The sequence below is a fragment of the Lampetra planeri genome, chromosome 20 (genome assembly GCF_965212315.1).
Source record: "Lampetra planeri chromosome 20, kcLamPlan1.2.h2, whole genome shotgun sequence".
Taxonomy (NCBI): domain Eukaryota; kingdom Metazoa; phylum Chordata; class Hyperoartia; order Petromyzontiformes; family Petromyzontidae; genus Lampetra; species Lampetra planeri.
In genome coordinates, this window is record NC_136126.1 from 9,336,265 (window position 1) to 9,361,019 (window position 24,755).

General features: G+C 48.6%; 1 protein-coding gene across 3 annotated transcripts in view; it reads left to right on the top strand.

The window, feature by feature from the left end:
• The window catches only part of MAPKAP1 (MAPK associated protein 1), a 123,441-nt gene that overhangs the window by 31,878 nt on the left and 66,808 nt on the right, over nucleotides 1–24,755 (top strand). For 2 of the 3 annotated variants that reach the window (XM_078603521.1, XM_078603522.1), the window contains exons 5-6: nucleotides 20,275–20,361; nucleotides 20,623–20,792. In XM_078603521.1, coding sequence (XP_078459647.1) covers nucleotides 20,275–20,361; nucleotides 20,623–20,792 — 257 coding nt within the window. The remainder of the gene's footprint in view (nucleotides 1–20,274; nucleotides 20,362–20,622; nucleotides 20,793–24,755) is intronic. The other variant, XM_078603523.1, reaches the window with a different exon arrangement.

A 24,755-nucleotide genomic window follows, 5' to 3' on the forward strand; every position in this document is an offset into this window, starting at 1 on the left:
GTGCTCCTCTCTTTTTGTTGGGGTGTAAGCCGGGGGGGGGGGGGGAGGGGATGGAAATTCCACATTCCCATGGTGGGGGGCCCAATCACTTCTGCAGGTAATTTCTTCTGACTTGCAACGTAGTGACGGTCATTGTCCTGACCCGAGAGGACGTCGATCGAGGAGATGCAGCGATGAAATTTGCTCGTGAGCAGCTGCTGGATGGATTGGTTGTCTCGCAGGATTGTCAGATAATCAGCACCTCTGATTAGCACGGTTGGCTACATACGGTGCAAATATTAAGTTCAACATATGCATGTGCATATGGCGGGGTAGCTTGAGGGGGAGAGCCCTTCCAGCAGTGGATCGATCATGGTTAACGACGACAACGATGAAGCATTGAATGCGTAATTAGACCTCTGTTCTGTTGGGTGTATGCATTTATATTGGGTCTTCTCCACGTCCCTTCTCTCGCCCCGTCCGCACCTAGCACTCGTTTCCACCCGGCAACCTGAATCCTCGTTAAGGGGACCCGCGCCATTAATTCGCTGCCGACAATTAATTTTTGTCCGATTTGAGCCGGGGGTGTCTCGACGTGTGTGTGCGCGAGCGCGCGGGAGGAGGAGAGCGGTGGGGGCAGAGGGGGGAGGAAGTGGGAGGGGGGTGGTGAAGAGTGCTTTCCGTGGGAACTCCGGCGTGCACACGCACTCCTTGTCCAACCATCGGTCGTGGTTCGTTTCCACCGCGTATGTAATGAATACGTATCGTCATCGTTAACCATGATCAATCCACCGCTGGACGAAGGCTTCCTCTCCCCCGTTATCTCTCGTCGTCCCGTGATTGTTATCGGTCCACATGGCACCTAGACACGAGCGCATTTCGGCGCTCTATCTCTGCGACAGACGTACCCTTGGGCGCGATCTATCCCGTGACCGTCATTCCGTCGTTATTCCATAATGAGCATAATAATAATGAGCATGAGCGGTTCCGTGTATATTTTGGATGGAACTGCGGGTGCTGATTTAACCTCTTGAATGACCTGTGATTTTTGTCCTTGTCTCAAACATCACCTGTTGGCCAGGGTATACGATGTTAAAGTCCAACATTTTTGTCCGCATTTTGACTGCAAAGGCTGCGGCCCTGAAGAGTGAGCACCGAGCTCGTGGCTGAGCCCGTCAGACGTGCCTCGTAACCCCCCCCCCCACTCGCGTTTTTTTCTTCGTCGTTGCATTCTCATTTGGCGCAAACGAACGAGCGTAATGTCCCCAACGTCAGACCTTCGTGGAAATTGTTGCATTTGGACTAACGGAGTGAACGACACTGCAAACTAAGCGGCGGTGAGGAAAGGAACAATACAAATACGTTCTTGAACACAGTTACAGAGGTGTTCAGCACCAACCATGAGCTCGCCTAATACAGCCGAGGCAGCCAGGGCAGCACCGGCATGTCCCAGGGCGAGCACCAGCGAATCTCTCGTGGGTCGAGGGGGGAGCATATTGCGAGAGATGTGGTGGTGCAGTTGACATCATTAATCTCACTGCAGTGTACTAATGACGCTTTGTGCTTGATCGATTCCCGTAAAGCGCCTTTCATTTTCACTTTGCAACTGCAGCCCGAGCTAGGCCGATGAATTGATCATTGTCTCATCGTGCGCGAGCGTGTGCGTGTGGATAGATGGATTGGTATGTTAAGCAGATAAGAGATCATTGAGACCAACGGTTATTTTTAAACTAGAGACGCGGAGGACACAATGGTAGCATGTCCCATGTGCATACATGCCAGACGATGCCAATTCCATGTTTCCATGGTGGGGAGCCAGTCGCTTAGAATGACCAGTTGTGATTTTGCAATGTGTTGATTGGGCTTCTCAAGCAGATCCAGTTTTTATTCCAAAGACGTTCACAACATTTGGTATGCGAAATAGTCATGGGGCCTGGCCTGGATTGACTGGATTGAGATCAGTTCCTGGTGTGTTGTGGTCTGCATGAGGCAATGATGTCTGCAGGCATGGTGTTGTCATACCACTCCTTCCAGTATCATTCCATACTTAATAGGTGATCGCTAACAGCACTTGCCCTGGCAGTGTGTTCGGCTATATAGGGAATGTTTCTATATTCGGTGACTGATACGTATCTACACACAAATGTGTTTTTTATGTATGATGTGTATTGACTGGTTTTAGGTAAACTGGTAACACCATATTGTGTGTGAGGCTTTATAATGTCATGAAATAAGATTAATGTCAATAATGGTGTGTTCGATCACAAACAGGTGTGTTGGTGGGGTAGCGAACGTCGGGCCCAATTCTGAATTTTTGGGCCCACAAAAACCCCGGCACATAATTTTTCGAGCAATATTCGATATATTCATATTGCCTAACACCGAATACTGATGTGGTGTGATGGAGTGGTGGCAGGTTCCTTATATATTTATTTATTTATTCTGTTGAGACCGTTTGCACGCCCTTTTTATATTACCAAATATTGCTTTTTCATTTCGCAATTCCTGCCCGTTCTTTAAGGATTCATAAGGCAAAGAGAATTTCGCTCTCCAGCCGAAATGGTAGAGATGAGATGTCATGAAACATTATTAAAATGAAGCGTCACACGAAATTGTAAAGGCCATATATGTGTATTTCAAAAAAATAGAAATAGAGAAAAGAAAAACCTCATTTTGACGTTGCATCTGTTTTTGTGCAAAATGAGGCAATCCAGATTTTCTTTACGCGAGTATTGTGTATTGCGTGTACACTCGCACACGTACATGTGCGCATCTGCGTGTCGTTTTTTTTCCTCCCACCCCGCTTTCCATTTGATGTTGATTCGTGCCGTGGCCTTTTTGCGAAATTTATTTATTTGTCTCTCTCTCTCTCCGCGTAGGTTCGTACTTATTTATTTTCTCTCTTCACGTCCCGCTCGCTCCGTTGGAGTTGCTTAATGCTGACAGCGTCGCTGCCGCGCATTCAATCTCCCCGCGCCGGCGCGAGGGCGGCCTCCCCGTAACCCGGGCGGCGCGCGCGCCTAACGCCACTCCGCCGCCTCGGCCGCAGACTCGAAGTGAAGTGTGGCGCGCGCTCTTATTTATCCGTCCTGACCGCGCGTCATAGCCCATCGCGCGTCGCTCCCTAATAAAACGCGGCCACGCCGACCGCTTTTCCAAAGTAATATGCAGAGTGATGAAAAGCATAACGCCACATCCAGGCGGCGTAGGAATCGGCGAGCGCGCCGACATTGCACTTGACGTGTAATCGCGCAGCGGCCTTCGCTGTGTCTCCACCTCGCGTGCCACAGGCGTTTAGTCAACTCCTCAGCAGCCCGTCCACCCCCCCCAACCCGCACGTCCGTCCACCCCAGCTCCTCGTGCCCCCCCGCCGCCCGCCTCGCCACTGCAACAACACCACGGTACTGCCATCAAGAGACTTTCCCTGCGCCCGGGCACAAGTTGCGCCCATGGCGCGGCAGTGGCCGTCGTAGCGCCGTGACACGTCGAAGGGGGGTGGCGGTGGCGACGGGGGCGTGTGGCTTTTTCAGGCCACGGAATGGACGGACGGGAAAGGTTTTTTGCTGCGGCCCCTGTGCTTGGCGAATTGGAAATAAGGCGCTGGTGTTTTTAAAGGCCCTGCCGGTTGTGGCAGGTGAAGAAATATAGCGGCAGCTTGTAGCAGGCAATTGGTTCATTTTAAATAGTTCACACGGCGGCAATTTAATTTACGAAGTTGAAATTTTCACTCCTGGGTTTGCACTTCCTGTGCATATTGGGATTGAAAGCAGACATCTTCACTTGGCTGTTCCCTCTTGTTATGGACCATATTTTATATGCCACTTGTATTTGCATGAACGAAAGGTGGGAAAAAGCACAATGCCTCCAACTGTTTGTAAATGATGGCACCACGAGACGGAGATCAACGCTGGAAACGAGCCGGGCACAACGTGTGTATCCACAGGGACGCCTTCCCTTGACTGGAGAGATGCATGTTCACATTTACACTGGAATATAGAAAATATATACCTTGCAACATTTTCGATTCCTAGCAACATTACGTTGTACCTGTTTTTATGTGCGTGTTAGTATGTTCATGTTCCTGAATGTTAATGTGCTACACTGTAGACCGCAGATGACACCGTTATTGTACCGTACTTCTACGCTCCCCTTCAACCAGCACTGACGAACACAGTGAAGTATGGTTTAATGACCCTGTGACACCTTCCCCACACCCCCTGTCCCACTGTATGTTGGCCTTCATCCAGCAGTGGATTAACAAAGCTGTACAGACGCATCGTGTTTGCTTTATACACATACTACCCGGCTTTGCCCGGGACTTTGATTCTTGTTTGATTCTTGTCTTTGATTAATACACGGCCTACGCGGAGGGTTGGGGGGGGTCAGCAGGCACACTGCGTGACGCTCCCGCATGCGGGTGACCTCACAGATGTGACGTCACCGCTCACGTGACGTGCAAAATATATCCATTGCGCACCCCCCCCCCCCCCCCCAAAATACAAAAGTATTTTTATACTTTTTGCATTGTGTACAGTCTGGGCGCTACCCACATGCCAAATTTCAAGTTTGTTGCATGTTGGGAAGTATGCTAAACATTTTGAACAGACTAGCATATTAACATTTCACTTTTTTATATATATATAGTGGACATCCATGGTGTAGCTGCACGTGGTGCATGTGTACTAGGCAAGAACACAAACGCGTGCGGTAGGTGGTGGTGCAAGTGCTGTTAGCGAGCACCTAATGAGTAGGCCAACACGGTGTAACAAGGGTGTGGCTGGGCAGCTCCACACCCGGCCGCTTTCGTCTCCCCCCATGCTCATGTTAACACACAGCACGAGGGCAGGTTCGCCACCAGGTTCAGATATTTGTCACCAATGTGAGTGGGAATCGAACTCTGGTAGCTGGGTTCGTAGCGCAGCGTGTGCAGACCGTTGCGCCGCCGCTTGCGCGCACAGACGCTCCCGCGGGGCGGGTACGAGTTGGCAGCTTATTCTTTCGAGCGGCTTTCTGCAGCCCGTCGGCCAAATTATTTGACGTGTCGCTTCAGACCCACGCCGCTTCGCTGTTAGTACGTAAAACTGCTTTTTAAAATAAGGTCAGGGAAATTTTGGGGCAAAGTAATGGCTATTGAGTAAGTTTCACTGCATATCAGAGTGCTCTCGTATTAAGGAGGATAATGAAAATGTGTTTCTCTCTTCACCCCCCCCCCGTCCTTACCGCCTGCCCAAATCTCTCCGTCACTGAAGCTGAGCGTCACGTTGCTCTCTATCTGCGTGTGCCCGTGTTATTTCGTACCCGTTGAACCGGCGGTGCGCGGTGTCTTGGAGGTAGTAGAATTGCGAGCCACTTTTTTGTTTCTGGGAGATGCTTTTGTGTATTCTCTGGTCGAAGATTGTGTATATCCGTGATCCAGTCGGTAATCCCGCACTAGATGTGAAGGTTTGGTGGATTGTACAAATGTTGTGAAACTCCGTGGGCGTTGAGGTGTCATACCCCGGCTCGCCAGGAGACAGCAGTACAGCAAGTGGACTAATGGTCATCGGTTTCCATCTGTACAGGGATGGTGTTGCTCCCTCACGCTCAGTGGGGCTTTCTCCTGGATTTCTCCAGTTTCCCCCTCGTATATCGTTACTATGTTTTTTTTAATTTTACCAGGTAAGGCCCCCACTAAGCCTATATAGCTCTTTTTCAGAAGCAAACCTGGCCACAAACAATAGCTCAACAAAGTGGCTTATCGCGTGGAAATGTATTGCAGCAGCCAAATACTCTAAATGCGCGTTTCTAAAATGTGGAGGGAAAAACCGGAGGCCCTTCAGGAAAATCCACACGACCACGAGGAGACCTCCAAATATCCAGCAGGTATCCAGGTCAGGATCGAATCAATTATCTCGCCACTGTGGTGAGATAATTGGCTGAAAACGTCTTTAAAATAAAAACCAAATGCAAGACCCACCTGTAAAGTCCGACGACTCCCGGTGGCTTTCTTAGATTAATAACTAAGGATAAGTAAATAGTCTGCAACCCGAGTTGTCTCGTTTTTTTACAACATTATCTTATTTTTCCCCTCCCCAATTTGTGCCAGTTTTGTGGTTGGTATCGCTTCGGGAGGTGGAGAATTCGAAAATCTCAGGGCATGCAAAATGTTGGAGAATTATCTACGAAAGTTGAATTTATTTTTCATGACTTCTCCCATAATATTCGTCAAGCTGCCTTTTTAAATCCTTTCCGCAATAGGAGTCGCACTTTCCCATACACTCTGCAATGAGATTGTTCACAACAATCGAGCCATTATTATTTTTTATACTCAAAGCCTAATTTAAATTAAATGCAAAACCAAATTTAATGGCTTTTTTCCCCATTGGTCTATTTTATTTCTTCCTAATAATAATAAATAGTTGAAGAACTTAAGTGGTACGTTGACAACCAGTGTGTTGGGAATCGGGCGCCGTTCCACATTGACTGCCACTCCGGAAATTTTTTTAAAATTCTTAATTCGATGCCATTCCCCAATCCTCCAACGGTAAAACTGAAGCCACTTACCAATGATGATCCCCCCTCACCCCTCCCCTCCCTCACCGCTTCACTATCCCGAGCCATGACGATGATTGTGTTCACAGTGAACGGACCAAAGAGTGCCGCTGTTCTGACGGTACATCCCACAAAGCAGCACATTGCCTTACCACAGAATGCCGAGGGTGGTGTTCTGTGGCACCCGTGGCACCATTGAGTCCAGTGTTTCTCTGCCACTTTGCTCCATGTATATCAAAATATGGCCAGGTGGGTGCAGTGATTTGAGCAACCGACGAAAAGTTTATCGAGAGCTCAAATCCCCAGCGGTCTGGGGCTCCTAAGACTTTTGAAGAAGGCTTTTGGTTGGAGATAAACATTGAATGTGGAAAGAGGTCGACGTACATGCGTGAGTGACGCAAATCTCTGCAGAGGTAGGCTCACGGAGACCTCTACTTCATGTACTACCATACACTACTGCTGGGCAGGTGCATTTTTCATCATTGCTCGGTTTTTGCGCGAGCCGCTAAAGCCTGTCCCAAGGTAGATGGTTCCATTACTGCCGCACAAAGCTTGTGGTGTGAAAGTGAGAAAGATCTAAATGAAAGGGATGCAATCATTATGATTATCACATTAATGTCTTTTGTCAAGGAAAGCTTCACGTTCTCAATTATCAGAGGGTCGTGCATTGGGATGTTTGGCCATTTGAATAGTGTTTGGCTTTATGTGGGATGAAACCATAGTACCATAAAAAAAAAACCTATGCATACAGAGATGGCCAAGGAGGTGGTGGTGGTAGTGGGGGGAATACCGCTGAAAGCTCGAGACGGATTGATCATAGAATCCATTTGCACTGCTGTCATTTCCTGGCCACTCCACAATGCACTCCCACAATACCTGCTATTTCCTGGCAGTTATTCCATCCAGAGAATTAACCAGGTTCAACCGCCCCCCCCCCCCCCCCCCTAGCTTGCTTGTGAGGTACGACAAAATCGGTTGCATCGGGCTATCTCGGTCACAGCTGAGAAACTCCACTGCGGATGCTTCTCGAGACCTTGCCAACACAGGGGGCTGTGTGCAGGGGGGTGTTGGCGTTCTGGTGTTTCCATTGCGTTGGCATCGCAGCGCCGACGTGGTTGACTTTCCAAGGCAGAGGCATTTGACACCGGCGGAGAATTCCTCGTTAACGACTGTCCCCCGCCCACACCACCGCCCCCCACTCTCTCTTTTCCCGTTACAAAGGTTACAGAGCGTGCGATTGAGTCCATCTGTGCTCTGCTGGAAATTAAACTCGCTCTCAATCGGGGCAGCCATGGAATCTGTCCGCCGGTCTCTCGGGAGACGCGGGGGAGTGGAGGAGGAGGGGGGGCAGGTGTCTGGAGCGCACAACCTGTTCCTCTGCGATCCTGTGATCACGGCGTAAGGAGATAAAATGTGCGAAATAAACTGAAATGGATGTTTGTGTACGTTTTACTTGGGGGGGTGGGGTTGCTGGTACCCTATTTACAGGTACCTTTTTTGTTGTCGCTGTTTGTGCAGTTCTTGATGCTTTTTTTTCTTTTTCAATGAGTGGTCTCGCCGTCGTGCTGCGAGATTGACACGGTTAAAGGTTAAGGTCGGAAATGACGCTGAGATAATGGAGGGTTTTAAATGCTGGCAGTAGTTTTTTTTTTTGGACCACGTACCTTCAAATGAGATGTTATTTAATACCACCGAGAAATGGGTTAAGGCGATGTGCATGAAGAGGGGGAACACCAATCCGAAATTAGAAAAGGTTTTACATCACTCAAGATTGGAAATGAGCATATCGCATGAATTGTAAACAATCGATCCTCTTACGCATGATTCGATGCATTTGTCACGAACCGTAAGCATCAATATTAATCAATTAACTTGTGGATCGTTACATAGAGAAATGTATCACCGAGCAGTGCTCATCTTCATTAGCATTCCAGATCCAGCGTTGAACACTCTATGTTCTTATGGCAGGGATACATCTGTTCACAAGACGAGCACTGCCGACTTAACCAAGTGGTACAACCTCGCCGTTTTCCCCCAACCCTAATGAGGATGGTGATGATGATTATAATGGGCTGAGTTGACGGCAGTGGGATTAGAGTTCGTGATTGGAGAAATCCTTTCTGTTCAGCCCACCGAACTGTTCATCATCCATTGTAATATATTGCGGCAACGACATCGCCGGGGATGTGTGCGTAACTGTTTATTCACTTACGGGCGTAACTCGCGCGGGCGCCGACAATATTGCATTAATAATTTACAGTCCCCAGCACAGACGCGGGCACCGCCTCTATCATAATCGTCATCATTGTAGCACGATCGTCTTGAGCACTGTCAATTCAGCACCAGTCTCCCGTGGCCACTGCAGCTGTCAGCACCGTGGCCACGGTCATAATTCTGTTTCTGGGGCTGCGAGCCTGCCTCTGCCTGCCTGGCGTGCGTGCGAGCGAGCGATTTAGAGACGACGCTCGAGAGTAGGGCGTCGTGATATGTATGGGGAGCCGGTACAGCCAAGTGTTACGAAAAAGCAATTGCACCTTCCAGTTCCAGCAATTACCCACAATTGGCGTACAGCTCTGTCCACCGTCGCACGAGTTATGGTTAGTGACAGGGCTAGGAGCAGCTTGGTAGGTGGAACTCTTAAGTGATTGTAGAGCCAGAACTTGATATGCGATAGCTGCAGCTGAGACGCTGCTTTCTGTCAGTAGCTGAGGTCTGTCTCTCCGTGCTTATGAACCGCGCTGGAAATTCTGTGCCTAGGACGTTATTTTCCTCGCAAAGGCGTACTCGGATCTCGGCGTTCATTTCCTTAAGTCTTGTGGGTTGGAGAAATGAACATGCGTTTTATCCAGGACGTTACGTGCGGTGTCTGGAACGCGGCAACTTCCTAACTCACCGAGAAAATTTCCCACACTTTTTAAAGCAGCCGTGGAATCTGATGGCCAAATCGCTTTTAGTAAGGTTTTTTTTTTTCAGAAGGGCCCCTCATATCTGGGAGACAGAGGCGGCAGGCCTGCGGGCACAGTTGGGGGGGCGGCGAGGGGGTACGGGTGGAGGAGCTCGGCAAGTGATGCGTCCCTTTTTGACCAGGGCTTGGCGCGAGGCTCGCAAGTTGCTCGACGATGCGCATGCATGGGGGGGGGGCGCAACTGGCCTGCCCCGGCCCTTCCCCCACGTGCCCCCCGCGGGCGGCGCAAGCCGTACCCTCGAATTAGACGCGGCGGCGTTTGACTCGTGCCGCCACGCCAGGTCACGCCACCGTCACTTCCTCCCGAGCCGTTCGTGCCACCGCCGTGAATATTTCCAGCGTCGTTGGGCCAAGTGGGCCCCCCCCGCCGCAACACGCGCGTGCTATTTAGCAGTGTTATTTTCAGAACTCTTTAGTGATCCCACGGCTTTGGCGTGGAATCGTTTCGGTGGAAAAACATAAACCAGTTATGGGTCGAGTTGTCGGTCGTGTGTCACTGCGTCCGTGCACGATGCGTGCGCGTGAATTGCACGCTTTGTTATGCATACGCCAATAAATGCGTTATGGTCATTGTCGTCATTGTGATTGTTTACCAAGGAAGGCCTTGCTGAGATCTGCGAATTTTGTTACAGTAGGGGGCCAATGTGTAATCGCAATTGAAATATTTGTGTACACATTTTTTGCATTGGGATATTGGGAAATACAAGTTGTGTTTTTTACGGTTTTAAGCTATGGGAGGAAAGGAAGAGGAGCCATGGAGATCAGCGAGGGAACCTGTCAAGTGCTGCCGCTGGTGCCACCGAAAAGGGTTGCGTTTGTACTATACACAGCTTCATAATAATTTTACAAAAAAATAAAGTTTACTTACGTATGGTGTGTGTGTGTGTGTGATATAAATGCACATTGAGGAAGAGCGAGGAACACCAGGTGATGATCATCTGAACTGGTCCTGGACCTCTCTTAGGTCGACTCGGCCTCAATTTAGTACTGTCCAGTACATGGTGCTGTGTGTAAACATTGCCACTGCTGACCACTCGCCTTGTGTACTATGCCGGCCTACATAGGTGCACTTTCCACAATAAGGTTACAAGGGGGATCTTTGTCGTCTTGTATTTACATGTAATTATTTTAAACATTACAATATAAGTTTATAATGCATGAACAAATGTGAGCTGGAACTGGCCAGGTGCCAGTCGTGGAAATTAAAAATTCTTATGGTGGCTTGGAAAATGCAGTGCTGTCTGAAGATATATAATGCACATCATGGATTATCCTGCAACACAACATGTACGTACTAAATATGATTTTTTATACTTATGCATCGCTGAATAATGAGATATAAAACAGCATTTGGTTGTCTGATCGGCAAGGGTGAATTGATGGTCAGGGGATGTGACTGCACAAAGAAACCTGAAGATAAAGACACCTCAAATAGGCTAAAACAGATTTTTTTTTTGGGGGGGGTAATTGTTAGCGAGCACCTAATGGAGACCCGACACAGCACACGAAGGGGGCGGCTGGCCAGCACCATGCCAGCCCAGAGTTGATGTTTACACGCCGCAGCGAGGCCGAGTCTGCCTCTGTGGGAAAAGTCCCAGGACCGGCTGAGAGACTTGCCACTCCCATTGGGTGCGAGTGGGAATCGAACCTTCGGGACGCCGGGTTCATGGCGCAGTGCGTTTAACCGCGGCGCCACCGCTCCCCAAGCAACGACACGACCACAGGAACAGAGTGCATACAAAGAGGCACATCCTAAGTGTATTTACTTATAAACCAACACATTTGCATTTGAATGCTGCACATGTGTTTTATATATAAATATTTATTTTCTCTAAGTGCTTTTTACGAGTATCGTTTTGCAAATATGACTATACAGAGCTGGGCATTGGTACGTTTTTGGAGATTGCTTCAGGGACTTTGTAGTTTTTGTGATCACATGTAAGGAGTCTGAAAATGAACGAACATAACATTTCTCAGCATAGCAACGAAACGGCCTCTTGGCTTCCTAAAAAGCAGAGATAAAACGCCTTTTTATGCCACAGACTTCATAACCGGACCCACTTATTCCACGACAGCTTAAATACTCTATTGGAAATACAGCTGATTATCCAATGTATGGAGTTGAGTGAGCGATGGTTGTTTTGCAAGCGGTTGTGCCCTTGCAAAGCAATGGCAACGGGCAGCTCAATGTTATTGGGCAGTAGCTCTCTCCATGAACAATCTTGGTGCCAGAAATTGACGCGCAGCAAATGGACATCCCAACACCGAGGCGGGTTTTCCTGCGCGACTTGAGCACATTTTGAACGCCTTGTACGTATGTGCAGAGCCTTACAAATGTCGATTTTTAAGTTTCCAAAACGTTTTCTAAGCAGAAATAAAAAAAATTCGTTTCAGTTTTCCTTTCAAATGAGGTACTTTGCGACACGTGGGTTTATGCCATAGGAACCCAAGTTATTCGAAGCAAATGTAGTGCTAGAGTGTGTGTGTGTGTACATGGTTGTACGTGTATACGTGTCTGTGTGTGGGGAGCGGTGGTGTTGTGGTTTCGCACCCTGTGCTACGAAACCAGCGACCAGAGTTTGATTCCCACTCACGGCCAGCACCAGAAACAATTATCTGAACTGGTACTGGGCTTCCCCTCGGTCGACTCTGCCTCAAATGAGCCCCTGTGGTGTGTAAACGTCACCACCTAGGAAGACAAAGGCGTCCGGGCGTGGTTCTGGCCACCCCCCCCCCTCTTGTGCCGTGCTGGCCTTCATAGGTGCTCGCTAACAGCACTTCTCCAAACAGTCTGTTAGGGCTATACCTGGGGGGGGGGGTTACTTTGTCTGTGTGTGGGAGGTCGTGTAGCGGTCAGGGCACCGACACAACATTTGTGTGGTGATCCGCCAACCCTCGCTGCCTCTGCAGCGCCGCTGCACTGCAGGTTCCAGTGCAGCAGCACAGCCACCACGGCCCAGCGTAGTTGGCGCTTGCCAATAGCGGCCTGGGCCCTTACGGTTTACACGTGGGGGGGGGGGGGGGGGGCGGCCTGTCTGTGTGTTGTGTTGTGTGTTCATAACACGTATTCCTGAGACGTTAAACTAAATATTTATTTTCATCCCAGCCCGTGGCTACTGGGGATATTTTATCTTCATCCGTGAGCCTCCCATTTGAAAGCACTTAACCAGAGCCCTTCTCTCACAAAGCTCCTCTTTGTTTGCGTCAATACCGCACTTCTGGGCTAATTATTTCCATATTGATGCAGCCCTCGCCGACATAACTTTAAAACCCCCATGGGTTTTCTTGACCCAAACGTGCTGCGTGTAGACTGGCGTTGTCGCCGGAGAACAGAGGAAATGACAAAAGCATCGGCTGATTTATAAAATCGTTTAACAGTTATCAGATGTCACGGTAATGTGAAAATGCAACGCTTGTACATGCACGCACGATGCATAGTTAAAAGGTTCTGGGAATTGAATAATACAAATCCTATTGTTATTGTGTGTGTATATATCGTGCATGTGTGTACAAGCATTGCATTTTCACACATTTACACACAATATGGAAATATAAAAACAAAGACAAAGGTCCCTATTATAGCCTGAACAGACTTGGGGCAGGTGCTGTTAGCGAGCGCCTAATGAAAGCCAGCACCACGCCCGGCCGCCTTTGTCTCCCTAGTGGCGATGTTTACACACCGCACCAGGTACTCATTTGAGGCTGAGTTGACCTAGGGGAGGCTCAGAACCGGTTCAGATAATCGTCACGTATTTGCGAAACGACGTACAAGGGAGAGTGTTACTGTTTGTGTGCTCGTAATCGTGCAAGAGTGTTTGTCCTGTGGGTGGACTGCCCCGACTATGAAAACGTGAAACGTTCTCCACCATTCCAGGGCCACCAGCGGAGATGAGCACTGCGCCCGTGCTCGTAGGAGCAGGGAGACGCTGATTTTCGACGTCTGTGCGCGCACTTCCGTTAGAGCCAGGAAGATTCCTTCGGGAATCGTGCCACGTGCTTGCGATCCCACCCGTAATGATTCCAGCAGGAATTGCTGTTCTTCGAAAGGCAATTTCCACGTTAAAATATGCGTTCATATTGCATGCGTGAGTGTCTGTGTATGTGTATGGAGGAGGCTTGTGAAGGACGCTACTGGGCAGTTGGAGGCACTCGCCCTCCAACAATAATGGAGGGCAGAGGAGCGACACTCACAACAACGAACGGAGCGCCGGGTGGCTAAAATAAAGCAAGTTGGCACAGTAGGAGGCATAGGTGGTGCATCTGCCAGTCATCTCACTTGGTCAACCCATATCACCTGGGTCTGTCCCATGACCTGTCAGCAAGCCTTCAACACTTGACATGGCCTACAAGTGCACCTGGCCTGGCACAGGCACCGTGGTGACAATCACTGCCACTTCGTGACGAATGATGCCCGCTGTTGTACATGTGTGCATTAGTGGCGATCTGGGTATATGTTAGTGTGTGCAAATTAACGGGTAAGTGAGCATCCAATTATTTGTTAGTTCTCGTGGTGCCGGTGGTCATTCTGGTTGTCCGGTGGTAGTCCCAGTCATGCAAGTGGTTCGAGTGGTAGTCCCAGTGGTCCTGTTTAGTTAAAGGGCAGTAGTCCCGTTGGTGCCAGTCGTTCACATCACAGTCCCAGGGAGGTCTCTGAGGACCTGTGGAGTCCTTGCTCGGCTCTTGTAAACCAGCCTATACAGAGCAGCTAAGGCTACATGTACACGTGGCCACCCCGTGTGTATGCTAAGCAATAGCCAGGGCTGCATGTACACGTGACCACCCCGTGTGTATTCTAGGCTTTCGCCAGGTCTACATGTAAACGTGACCACCCCGTGTGTATGCGAGGCTATAACCAGGGCTGCATGTACACGTGACCACCCCGTGTGTATGCGAGGCTATAACCAGGGCTGCATGTACACGTGACCACCCCGTGTGTATGCTAGGCTTTCACCAGGTCTACATGTAAACGTGACCACCCCGTGTGTAAGCTAGGCTGTAGCCAGGGCTGCATGTACACGTGGCCACCCCGTGTGTATGCGAGGCTATAACCAGGGCAACATGTACACGTGACCACCCCGTGTGTATGCGAGGTACAACCAGGGCAACATGTACATGTGGCCATCCCGTGTGTATGCACATTAAACGTTATCTGTATTCTTGGCAGCGCGTGACATTTCTCAGTTGAGGGCTTGTTTCTCGTGGGTGTGCAACGCCGCTGGTGGATCCGCGCTTATAAATGGATAGGTTGTGAGGAATATACGTCGGATATAAATGAATGCGGAATTTGGCGCGTGCGAGCGTGTCAAAGATGTGTTTCTCATAAACTTCTGACCCCTCTGTGTTCCAATAAAGCACGCGACGGGCTCCCAAAAATAAACGGTGATTGGCACACTCCGTGGCAGATACACATTGCCTGACATTTAGTCATTCCGCTGCGATAAATTAACTTCCAGCTCTTAAGCTTGCCTGACAAACAGAAATACACGTGTGTGTGTATATAGGGTATACAGCAATCCATTTGGCAGAGACCTACATTTTTGTGATAAGTTTAAGCATGTTTTTTTTACTCTACAAAGTATTACAGTCACCCAACACATTTTTAAAGAGTTCTACTTTTAATAAAAACCCACACGCATACGGCAATATCGCTTTCACAATTCTGTTCGAGTGGGCCAGCAACCTGCTTGCTGCACTGCCATCTGCTGGGACGTCACTTTCCCCCTTACAGGTTTGAAAAGCGTTGGTGCAGTGATTCGTGCGCTTGCTGTGATCCTGGCAGCTTGCGTTTAAGTCCCCCACTCTTGCACAATGCCAGTGGCCAAAAATTGAATCGTAAAATGTTCCGGTTCACAGATCGACTTGGCCATACTTGAGTACGTGGTATGGTATTTGATCCAAAGTGCTGGAGGGAAAAAAAAGGTGGCCAGGCATAACGCTGTGCCCCCCCCCACCCTCTCCTTGTAAACGACCCTTGGCGGTGTGCCCCAATAGAATTTGCTCTGACATTCTAACCTGGGATCTTAGAGAGCGTGTGTGTGTGTTTACTCCCCAGTGTCAACATCTCCAGCTCTTGAGACTCTAGAGGGACTAATGTACGTGTGCCCCCCCCCCCCAAGGACCTCTTATCTCAAAGAGGAGGTCTTAGTTTGCCTGACGTGTTTGTGGAGAAGAGGAGAAAGAAAGGGAGTTTGCTGTTAAAAAGTTTTTTTTTCAGATAAGGTGGATTTTCATCGTTTTGTTTGATTGTTCGGTATACATGGCAGTGTTGAGTCTCTGAAGCGTCAATGCATTATTTAGTTTCTTCGCTAAATTACTATGCAGTGCAGATTAGAATTAATATTTGTATATGAATACATAAAGTATATTAGGCCCAGGTGGCACTGTATTAGAGCGTGTGGACTCGCCACCAGAAGTTTGCTCATTCTCGTGGGGGGGAAGGGGGTTGACTCAGCCTGTCATTCCCCCAGGGGCAATCAAATTAGAAACGCTGTAGGTGAATCCATGAGTGGTTGTCTTACTGAGAGACTGGACCCCCGCCATAGCAACGTGGAATTTCCACCACTTGCAGAGGACTCTTACAGCACGTGTGTTCACCGTCGAGCGGTCATTTGAGCCGCGAGTCGGTAATTTTTTGTGCGTTGTGTGTTGTCTTGCATCGGAGAGCTGAGAGGCGTCCTAGGGGGAAATGCCGATGGTCCATGGGCATGATGTCTTGCACGTATGTAGCAAACTCTGTTTTCGTGGCTATTGTGAACGAGGGAGGAGTTCTGAGCCCAAGTTGGCATTTTGCCATTACTGCCAACGTTCAAAGAGGGAAAACACCCTTGTTTTTTTTGGTTGAATAAATGGTTTGGTTCAACATTGTATCAATTAGCTTTGTCCTTTACGTCACAAAAGGAGACGCTGTTTTGGGTTTTGATGTAAATGTGTGACCCGCGACACCCGCAAGTAGTAGTAAATTGTGCAACTTGAGTCGTGTGAATGAACCAAGTGCTAGTCTTCGTGCCATCAGCGTTGTTCCCTCGAAGCCTTCCGAATCAGGCTTGCCGTTGGTCACAGCGATATTGTTTTTAAAATGCCACGGGGCTAAATATGATTTAACCCTGGAGAGAGGAAGACCACGGACAGACCGTGGCAGGTATGGATGGAAATGTTTTGAGTGTGGCGTTTTGACATTCTATTTAAGTGCCGTCTGCCTAAACGGACAGAGACGTTATCAATGACTCTTGAAGTCGCCTTCCTGCCCTCCAAGCGGTGATTTTAAGCATTTCCTATTGGTGGGTGCGAGTTCACAAGGCAACTCCGTACAGGCACAGACGGCGGCGGCGGGGGGGGGTCATGCAAATAATTACCTCTGCCACTTCAGTGTGGTCATTGTGCTGCCTTCGCAGTAAGCCGTGGTCTGGGTGCGCTCGCTCAGAGAGACATCACTTGGGGGGGGTGAGGGGTTTAAAAAAAGAATGTACTGCACTTTCACCACGTGGCTCGGAGGGCTCCACGATGGCCGTGTCGGAGCACTGAACCAGCGTTGCCTAGCCCCGTGGGTTTGAATGGCAATTTTGAGCCACCTGATGCGGTTACGGCAGATTCCCGAGTGCATGCGGTTGGATTTTCTTCAGTCTTGGCTACTAATGACGGCACGATTTAAAGCACCAAGCAATATTACGTCGATGTATGCACGTCGGACTTCTTTCGCGCTGTACGTAGCCAACCGTTTTGATCGGAGGTGCTTTTTTTAGGTTTGATGCAATCTGGTAATAAGGTTTGTCGACTACTGGACATGTGTTCAAGAGAGATTTACAGCTCATCGGATTCCTCCAGTATAAATAAAGATTCTGATTTGTTCCGGCCAGGCTTGAAGGCCAGCATCTTTCTGGCGATTAACGTGTGGCGAGGATTCCCCCCCCCCCCCCCCCCTTTGCAGAGCAGCAGCAACAGCGCCATCGCGTGGCGGGTTAGAAGGAGCTATTGAATTAACTTGGCAAAACCCATCTGTGGCCTCCCAGCTTCTCGAGCCGTTCGGCCGAAGCGCTCTGCTGACCGCAGGGGGTTCGAGAACGACGTTTCGTCACCGAATTCTGCATCGCCGACGGCGTGCTTACGAACACAAACGCGACGCAGTATTTATTTTCTAGGACGGATATGGGTTTTGCGCGCACACCATCTTTTGGAGTCGTTTTCCCAGTTTCCTCCGCAGTGCGAGTCGATTTGTTACCCGCAGGAAGGCGTTTTGCCACCCCCTAGTGACCGATAGAAGCAAACGGCGTGAAAACGATTGTCTCCAAATTAGCCGTGACGGTTCGGGGGGATCGGCGCCCTGTGCCCCTCCACAAGCGTCTTCATGCGCCCGTGACGGCGATGCCACATTAACAGCGATGCTGATGACGACGACGACGCCTTGTAGGTTGTCGGGTGGGAGGAGATGCTGATGAAGGGTACGGAAAGGGGGGGTCCAGGCCCAGAGACCGAACGGTGAAGTTTCACGGATGAGGTTTGTCGCGTGCACGCTGGGTATCGAGCTGCCTCAAAACAGTTGGTGGTGTTGTGGATGATGCCACACGATTCTTAAGTCTAGGTCTGGGAGCCGTATCTCAAAGCAATCTGCGGACGGGAGTATTCTCTTTATTTCTGGGAGCCCACTCTCGTTTTGTTTGCTTTGTTTGAACGTCATTGCTATTTCTCCACGTTTTGGATTTGGTCGCGGCCATTCAATAACTTTATTTAATTTCAAATTTGTACTCATTTTCTGTGTGATGTCCTTGTATAACCAGGTTTCCCCTGAAAATTAGTTTAGTATCAGTGGGTTCTCACCTTGATTTAACATTGCAATTCTGTGTTTGTATATACTGTACTTGTGATGTTATTGTTTGTTTCATTGATATTGTAATGAACTTACCGTTAACATAATTATTGAAAGTAATTTTAATTGACTCAAAGCAACAAGAGGGTCAGCTTAAAGTTCTCTCTGCTGAAACGAGCAATCTGGTTGGTAGCACTGAAACCAGTGGTGGAAACTCCACATTCCTATGACGGGGGAGTATATCCGCTCAATAAGACTTTACTACTCTATAGGATTGAATTATTTCAAAAACTCGGGTGGTACTTTGAGATTTGAGCAGAGCAAAGGAAATTGCGAAAAGTTGAGAAATAAATATAATGAGATTTGGAACCGTGCCAAATAAATCATGGTTCATGAAATGCAATAAGAGTTCTTCTCTTTTGATGGTCTGAAAGTGCATTAGGTCTCTGTAAAGCCTTGTACGCTGCAACCGTTTTAATAAGCATTGTACTTTGTTTAAGAATTTATGAGAAATGAGCCTGCTCAATTGGAATCTTCTCTGGCTGCAGATTAAAGTCCATCAATATTTTAGTGCGCCGAGTAAAAATCCAGCGGAGAAAGTTTTGCTTGTTTTATTAATGCTGCACATGCACGGCCCCGATGTGCAGTTAACGCAAGGAGAGAGAGAGAGAGAGACTTTCTTTGAAGGGCATATACCTCATTGCTGCTGCTACTACAGCGGGCCCTGTACTTAATAAGCACTGCCGATATGGAACACGCGCATGGCAAGGTCCTGGCGTCGGATCTCTGCGTGGGCACAAAAGATTATTTTGCACAACGAGTGAGACTGCAACAAAGTATTCTTTGGTTCTTTCGGTAAAGTCACGTATAAAGATAAAATAATAAATTAAATAATAGCATACGACGTTTCGATTGCAACACAAGCAATCATCATCAGGTATAATGAAATAGCGACATAAAATCTAACCAGAAAACTATAGACAGACATATAAGCAGACAGATATCACCAAGATACATAGCGAGAGTAACACAGGTACAGAGAGGGGTGATCGTCTCTGTGTGGTGGCCTTAAATAGACAGAGGGGGGCGGAGGCAGCGAGAGGGAGGGGTTAGAGACAAAATTTACATGTCAATGAGTACGAGGAGACGCGTAGAGAAGTACGCAGGCTTAGAGGGAGAAAGAAACACACTAAAATTAAATAACCTAGCAAAGTATCGAATTGACATGTAAATTGACATGTAAATAAATCATTGACATGTAAATGTTGTCTCTAACCCCTCCCTCTCGCTGCCTCTGCCCTCCTCTGTCTATTTAAGGCCACCCCACAGAGACGATCACCCCTCTCTGTACCTGTGTTGCTCGCTCTATGCATCTTGGTGATATCTGTCTGCTTATATGTCTGTCTATAGTTTTCTGGTTAGATTTTATGTCGCTATTTCATTATACCTGATGATGATTGCTTGTGTTGCAATCGAAACGTCGTATGCTATTATTTAATTTATTATTTTATCTTTATACGTGACTTTACCGAAAGAACCAAAGAATAATTCCTGCAGTCACGAAAGCTCCAAAATTAAGATTGCAACAAAGTATTACAGAGGAGTTAATCACGCGTCTTGCGGTGCTGCGATTTAGGGCACCATTTTCATCATGGGGGGGGGAGAGGAGATCTACTATTTCCTGCTCAAATGAGCCACTGTGACGACGTGTCGAGTCTCCTCTTCACATTTCGCAATCATGTGGCGAGGGTGAATCCGTTCACCGCAGAGTGGTACTCGTTTGATCGATCCCAGTTTTTTGATATTCATTGTCCCATCGGCGACGTCGGGCTTGCTTGAACCAATGCTGGTGAACTGCCGGATGTTTGTAGGCAAGGACCCTCTACATTAGAGATCAGCCCTTGCTATTAAAGGTCTGGAAGCTTGAAGAGCCCTTTCTTGTGTTGTTGTTGATAATGATGGTGGCGGTGTACGTTTGTGTGTCTTTGTGTGCTGGAAGTGCAGTGATTCGCGCATTGCTACGAACTCGGCGATCCGATTCCCGCTCACGGCCAACACGAGTGACTCGGCCTCAATTGAGTACCTGGTGCGATTGTGTGGACATCGCCACTCGGGGAGACAAAGGGGGTCGGGCGTGGTGTTGGCCACCCCACCCCCTTCGCGTACCGTGCGCTGACTAACAGCGCTTTCCCCAACAGTCTTCTAAAGCTATACGGGGGGGATCTTTGTTTCTATGTTGATCTTCTTTCGCACCATATGTAGCCAAGCATGCTAATCGGCGGTGCGTGTGTGTGTGTGCCGTCTTCCCCCCCCCCCACTCCTGTCGTCGCCCTGCGCCCTCCGGCAGGGCCATGTGGGCACAACGGCGACCAAGCGGATCGACGTGTACCTGCCGGGCGCCAACCCGGAGCACGCCCACGCCATGCACGTCGTCGTCATGGCCAACGCGCGCGTCGGGGACCTCATCGGCCTCACGTGCTGGCAGTACACCAACGAGGGCCGCGAACCCAAGCTCAAGTAATGAGCCCCCGTCGCCTGCGCACACACAGCCCCCCCCACCTCCCCCAAACACCTCTACGGCCACCACATATTAACTCGCCACGGTGGCGAGATGTTAACTACCTCGCCTGGTGGTACAGGAGGTTGTGGGTTTGATCCCAGCCTTAACTATGCATGTTGTATATTTGGGGTTTGCGTGTCTCTCCCTGTGGTCGTGTGGATTTTTCTCCGGGTCTTCTGGTTTTTCTCTCCACATTTAGAAACATGCGTTTGGAGTATTTGGTTGTTTTACATTTCCACGTGATTAGCCACTTCATTGATCTATCACTTATGGCCAGGTCGTTTCTGAAAAAAGAGCTGTATAGCTCCGTATGCTTTACCCTGGTAAAACATATATGTACATAAACACCGGCATAGCACGTGCATTTACCGTGCACAGATTGTAATGAACATATTTCTGCGAGCGTTGTGTTTCGTCACGTCATGCGCGTAAGAATTGAAAAAATTGTAAATGTGTTTTTTACGTCCCAAACGAACCAACCCACGAGCTTAACTCCTCGCTCTCGTACTGACCCTACCTTTGCTACCTCGCCTGGCTCTCAAGGCTTTCAGCAGTTGACGACCCACTGTGTCTCCCTCTCCTCGTTTTTCCTTTCTGACCATCACCAAAGCCTTTCTTTCCGCCACATTTGCCCAATACTCTTTGCCTGCTGGCCCCACATTAATTATTTTGGTTAAGCATGAAAAAAACATTTTCCCTAGCCCACTGGCAGAGCCAGTGGGGGGGGGGGAGGTGGCACGTGGCCCCCCAATGATCCGATCTAAATATTCAATTTCGATCAGATCATTGGGGTTTATTAGTAATAAATCGGCATTTTACGACCCCCACTGCCACTGTGTAGCATATTATTATGTGCCAGGGACTCTATGAGATGATAGGACAATAGTCTGAGTCCATAATTGACAATAAGTAACGGCAAAGCGGTTATAAGTGACTCACAGAATTGTGCGCAGTTGCGTATAGAGTACACGACTTCCCTGAAGGCATTCACCTTCAGCGAGCGCGATGCCGATCACACACGGTTCGAATTCGACCCTCGATGGATGGCTGCGCCATCGCCGCACACGCGTCGAATAAAAAGCAAGGGACAAGTCCTTACTTACTAGCAACTCCTCTATCATTTTCCATTGCTGAAGGGGTTGCCCCCCCTACCTGAAAATCCTGGCTCTGCCATTGCTCCAGCCGGTATTCCACACCAATCATAGCTGCCACGGTGCACATGTAGTCACCCATCTCTGTACGGCGTCTTGAGATAAATTTCTGTACAGACACATGAATGTGAGGTGTGTTGTGAGAACGATGGGCCTGAGATGGTAGTCATTACGACTCGCATTCCAGATGCCAGGATTGTTTCTTACCGGGTCATGCTCGTGTCTCTAATGTGAAGAAACAGGTGGTTTGGGCAGCAGTAATGCCCGTGTTAATTTACGGGTCAGAGGGCCGCGTTTTTAACGGAACAATACAACGGGGAGCGCCTCGCCTGTCCGCGTGGAATATAAGTGCACGTGGAGGGATGCTAGTAATTTAATGGAAGGATACGGTTGGTAACTTGGGAACTTGGAAAATAATATAGCGGGCGCAATTAAGGGAAAGGGAAGTTGCACGTGGCCAGGATGGAGTGGGGCGCGGATCTCCGGACGGGCGTTGGAGTGGCACCCAAAGGTCAGTGACCAAGAGGGAAGCCGAAAGCCAGATGGTGAGGTAGCCGTGAGACTGGCCCGAGCTGGGAGTGCAGGTGTCGGACTCTGCAACCAGTTTTCGGCTCTGGCAGAAGGAAAAAGCGCCACGGTGCCGAGATGTTAACTGCCTCGCTTGGTATATAGGAGGTCGTTGGTTAGAGCCCAACCCTGCCTGTTGCCTCTATATTTGGAGTTTGTGTGTCTCTCTCTCCATGGTCGCGTGGAGTTTTCTCCGGGTCCTCCAGTTCTTCCCTTCACATTTAGAAACATGCGTTTAGATCATTTGGCTGCAATAGATTTACACATGATAAGGGCACTTCGTTGAGCTATCATTTGCGGCCAGGTCGCTTCTGACAAAGAGCTCTATACTTCAGTGGGCCTTTCCTGGTAAAATAAAAGAAAAATGTTTAGAAAGAAGCAACGATGGTGACATGGCCGACATTAGCTACGCCAAAACTTTTTTTACCGTTGTAGAAAACGATCTGTGCTGGGTTTATACCCCCTTGGTATCTCGCAGCGGCACACCAGCGCTCCCTGGAGCCGTATTCAATGGAGGTCGGAGTCAAAACGGGCGGGATGGCACGAGGCGAGTGACTGAGTCACCTGGATTTGATTGAATTGTTGCGAGTCAGTCGCAGTTCGATTCGATCGTCAATCTTCTCTGGTTTTGCTGCTTCCTTAAGTTCATTTGTTCTGTTTTCTTTGTGCCGTTTCACTTAAATGCAATCGATTCTCACGTGCACAATTTCGTGCATGTATCGGGAGAATCAAAGTTTAATTTCATCACTGAATTGTAAAAAGCCTAGGTGCTTCACAGACTGCTCAACGACTTGAGAAGGTTGATGTTCCTTCCAAGTTAAAATGCAAAGGCTAACACTCGCCTGCCTTGCACGTGATGTTCCCCTTCACGTGCGTTTATCTCCCATCTACCTGTAGCAGAAACATTTTTACATGGATTCTTCAAACCTGTTATTCCCCCAAATTGCTTGTTTTAACCAGGGAGAGGCATTGTGGCTGGAACAAGCCGAGTATTACAAGTCGTGTGGTATGCAGATTTAAGAGCGTGCCTTAACTTTTACACCGGCTTTAGTTAAAAAGGCTCTCAGCAGTTAGTAATTACTGTAAATTGACCCCCATACACTACTTAAGAGCTCAACTCGGACGTTTATTTGTATTGCAAAGATAAAGATTGCCTGTCGAGCTATGTAGTCTGCTGGGGCAAGTGCTGTTAGCGAGCACCAGTTAAAGCCAGTATGACGCATGCACCGCACATTTACACACTACTCCAGGCACTCATTTATTTATCTTTATTGCGAGTCAACTTTAAGGAAGCGCACGACTGGTTCAGATGTTACTCGCCACTTATGCCGGCTGCGGATTTGGCATTAAACTCATACCATGTGCTCACAGCTGCGCGACTGCTTTATGCAGTAGATGCGCTCCGAATAAAGGGCGCACAAAGAAAAATTGCGTAGTATACAAGGCAGTCGCCCAACTCGCAATGCACCGCACGAGTTGCCTGTCGAGTAGCGAATACAGTACACTGCACAATGTTGTTGCGCGTCCGACTGCATAGCCGCAGGCGAATGAATTCAAATTTTGGTAGAAGTAGATTTGCTGCATACGCAGCGCGAAATCGCGCAAACCAAACCTGCGTAGAGCGAGGGAAAACCTGCACTTTTATTGTACACTCGCATGCACAAGTACACGCAAAGGGTAGCAAAAATATAAAAAAATCGGAATGTAAAAATCATGTACTCGCACTTATTTTCAGTGGCTGTTCATGTTGTTTATTGCGATGCCCTGTTGTCGGTGGCTACCGCTTACGTTTGAAGTCAAGTGCGATTTCAGCAGTTCAGGAGAGAGAATGGCCCACGCCATCGTGTGATGTGGAATTTCAACCACTGGCTTGGAGCCACGAATGAGGATGAGCACACTCGCACACTTGTTGGAGCAAGGCGATGATTTATTTTTTCCTGTTACCACTGCGCTGATTGTGATAACTAAGTTTTGGCCATTCCATATGAACAAGTCCTGGGCCTCCCCTAGGGTTTAGAAAAGCACTTTTTTTTTGCAGTTTTGTTCTGCTTATTTTTAGTTTTTAGTCTTCAGCATGAAGACTGTCAAGTCTTTCCAACTTCACACTACGTTTGCATCCGAAATCGTGTTTCTCAGCTGCGCCACAGCTGCCTCTGACTTGAAAACTGCACGTGTGTCCTAGAAGCTTTGGTTACGGAAACC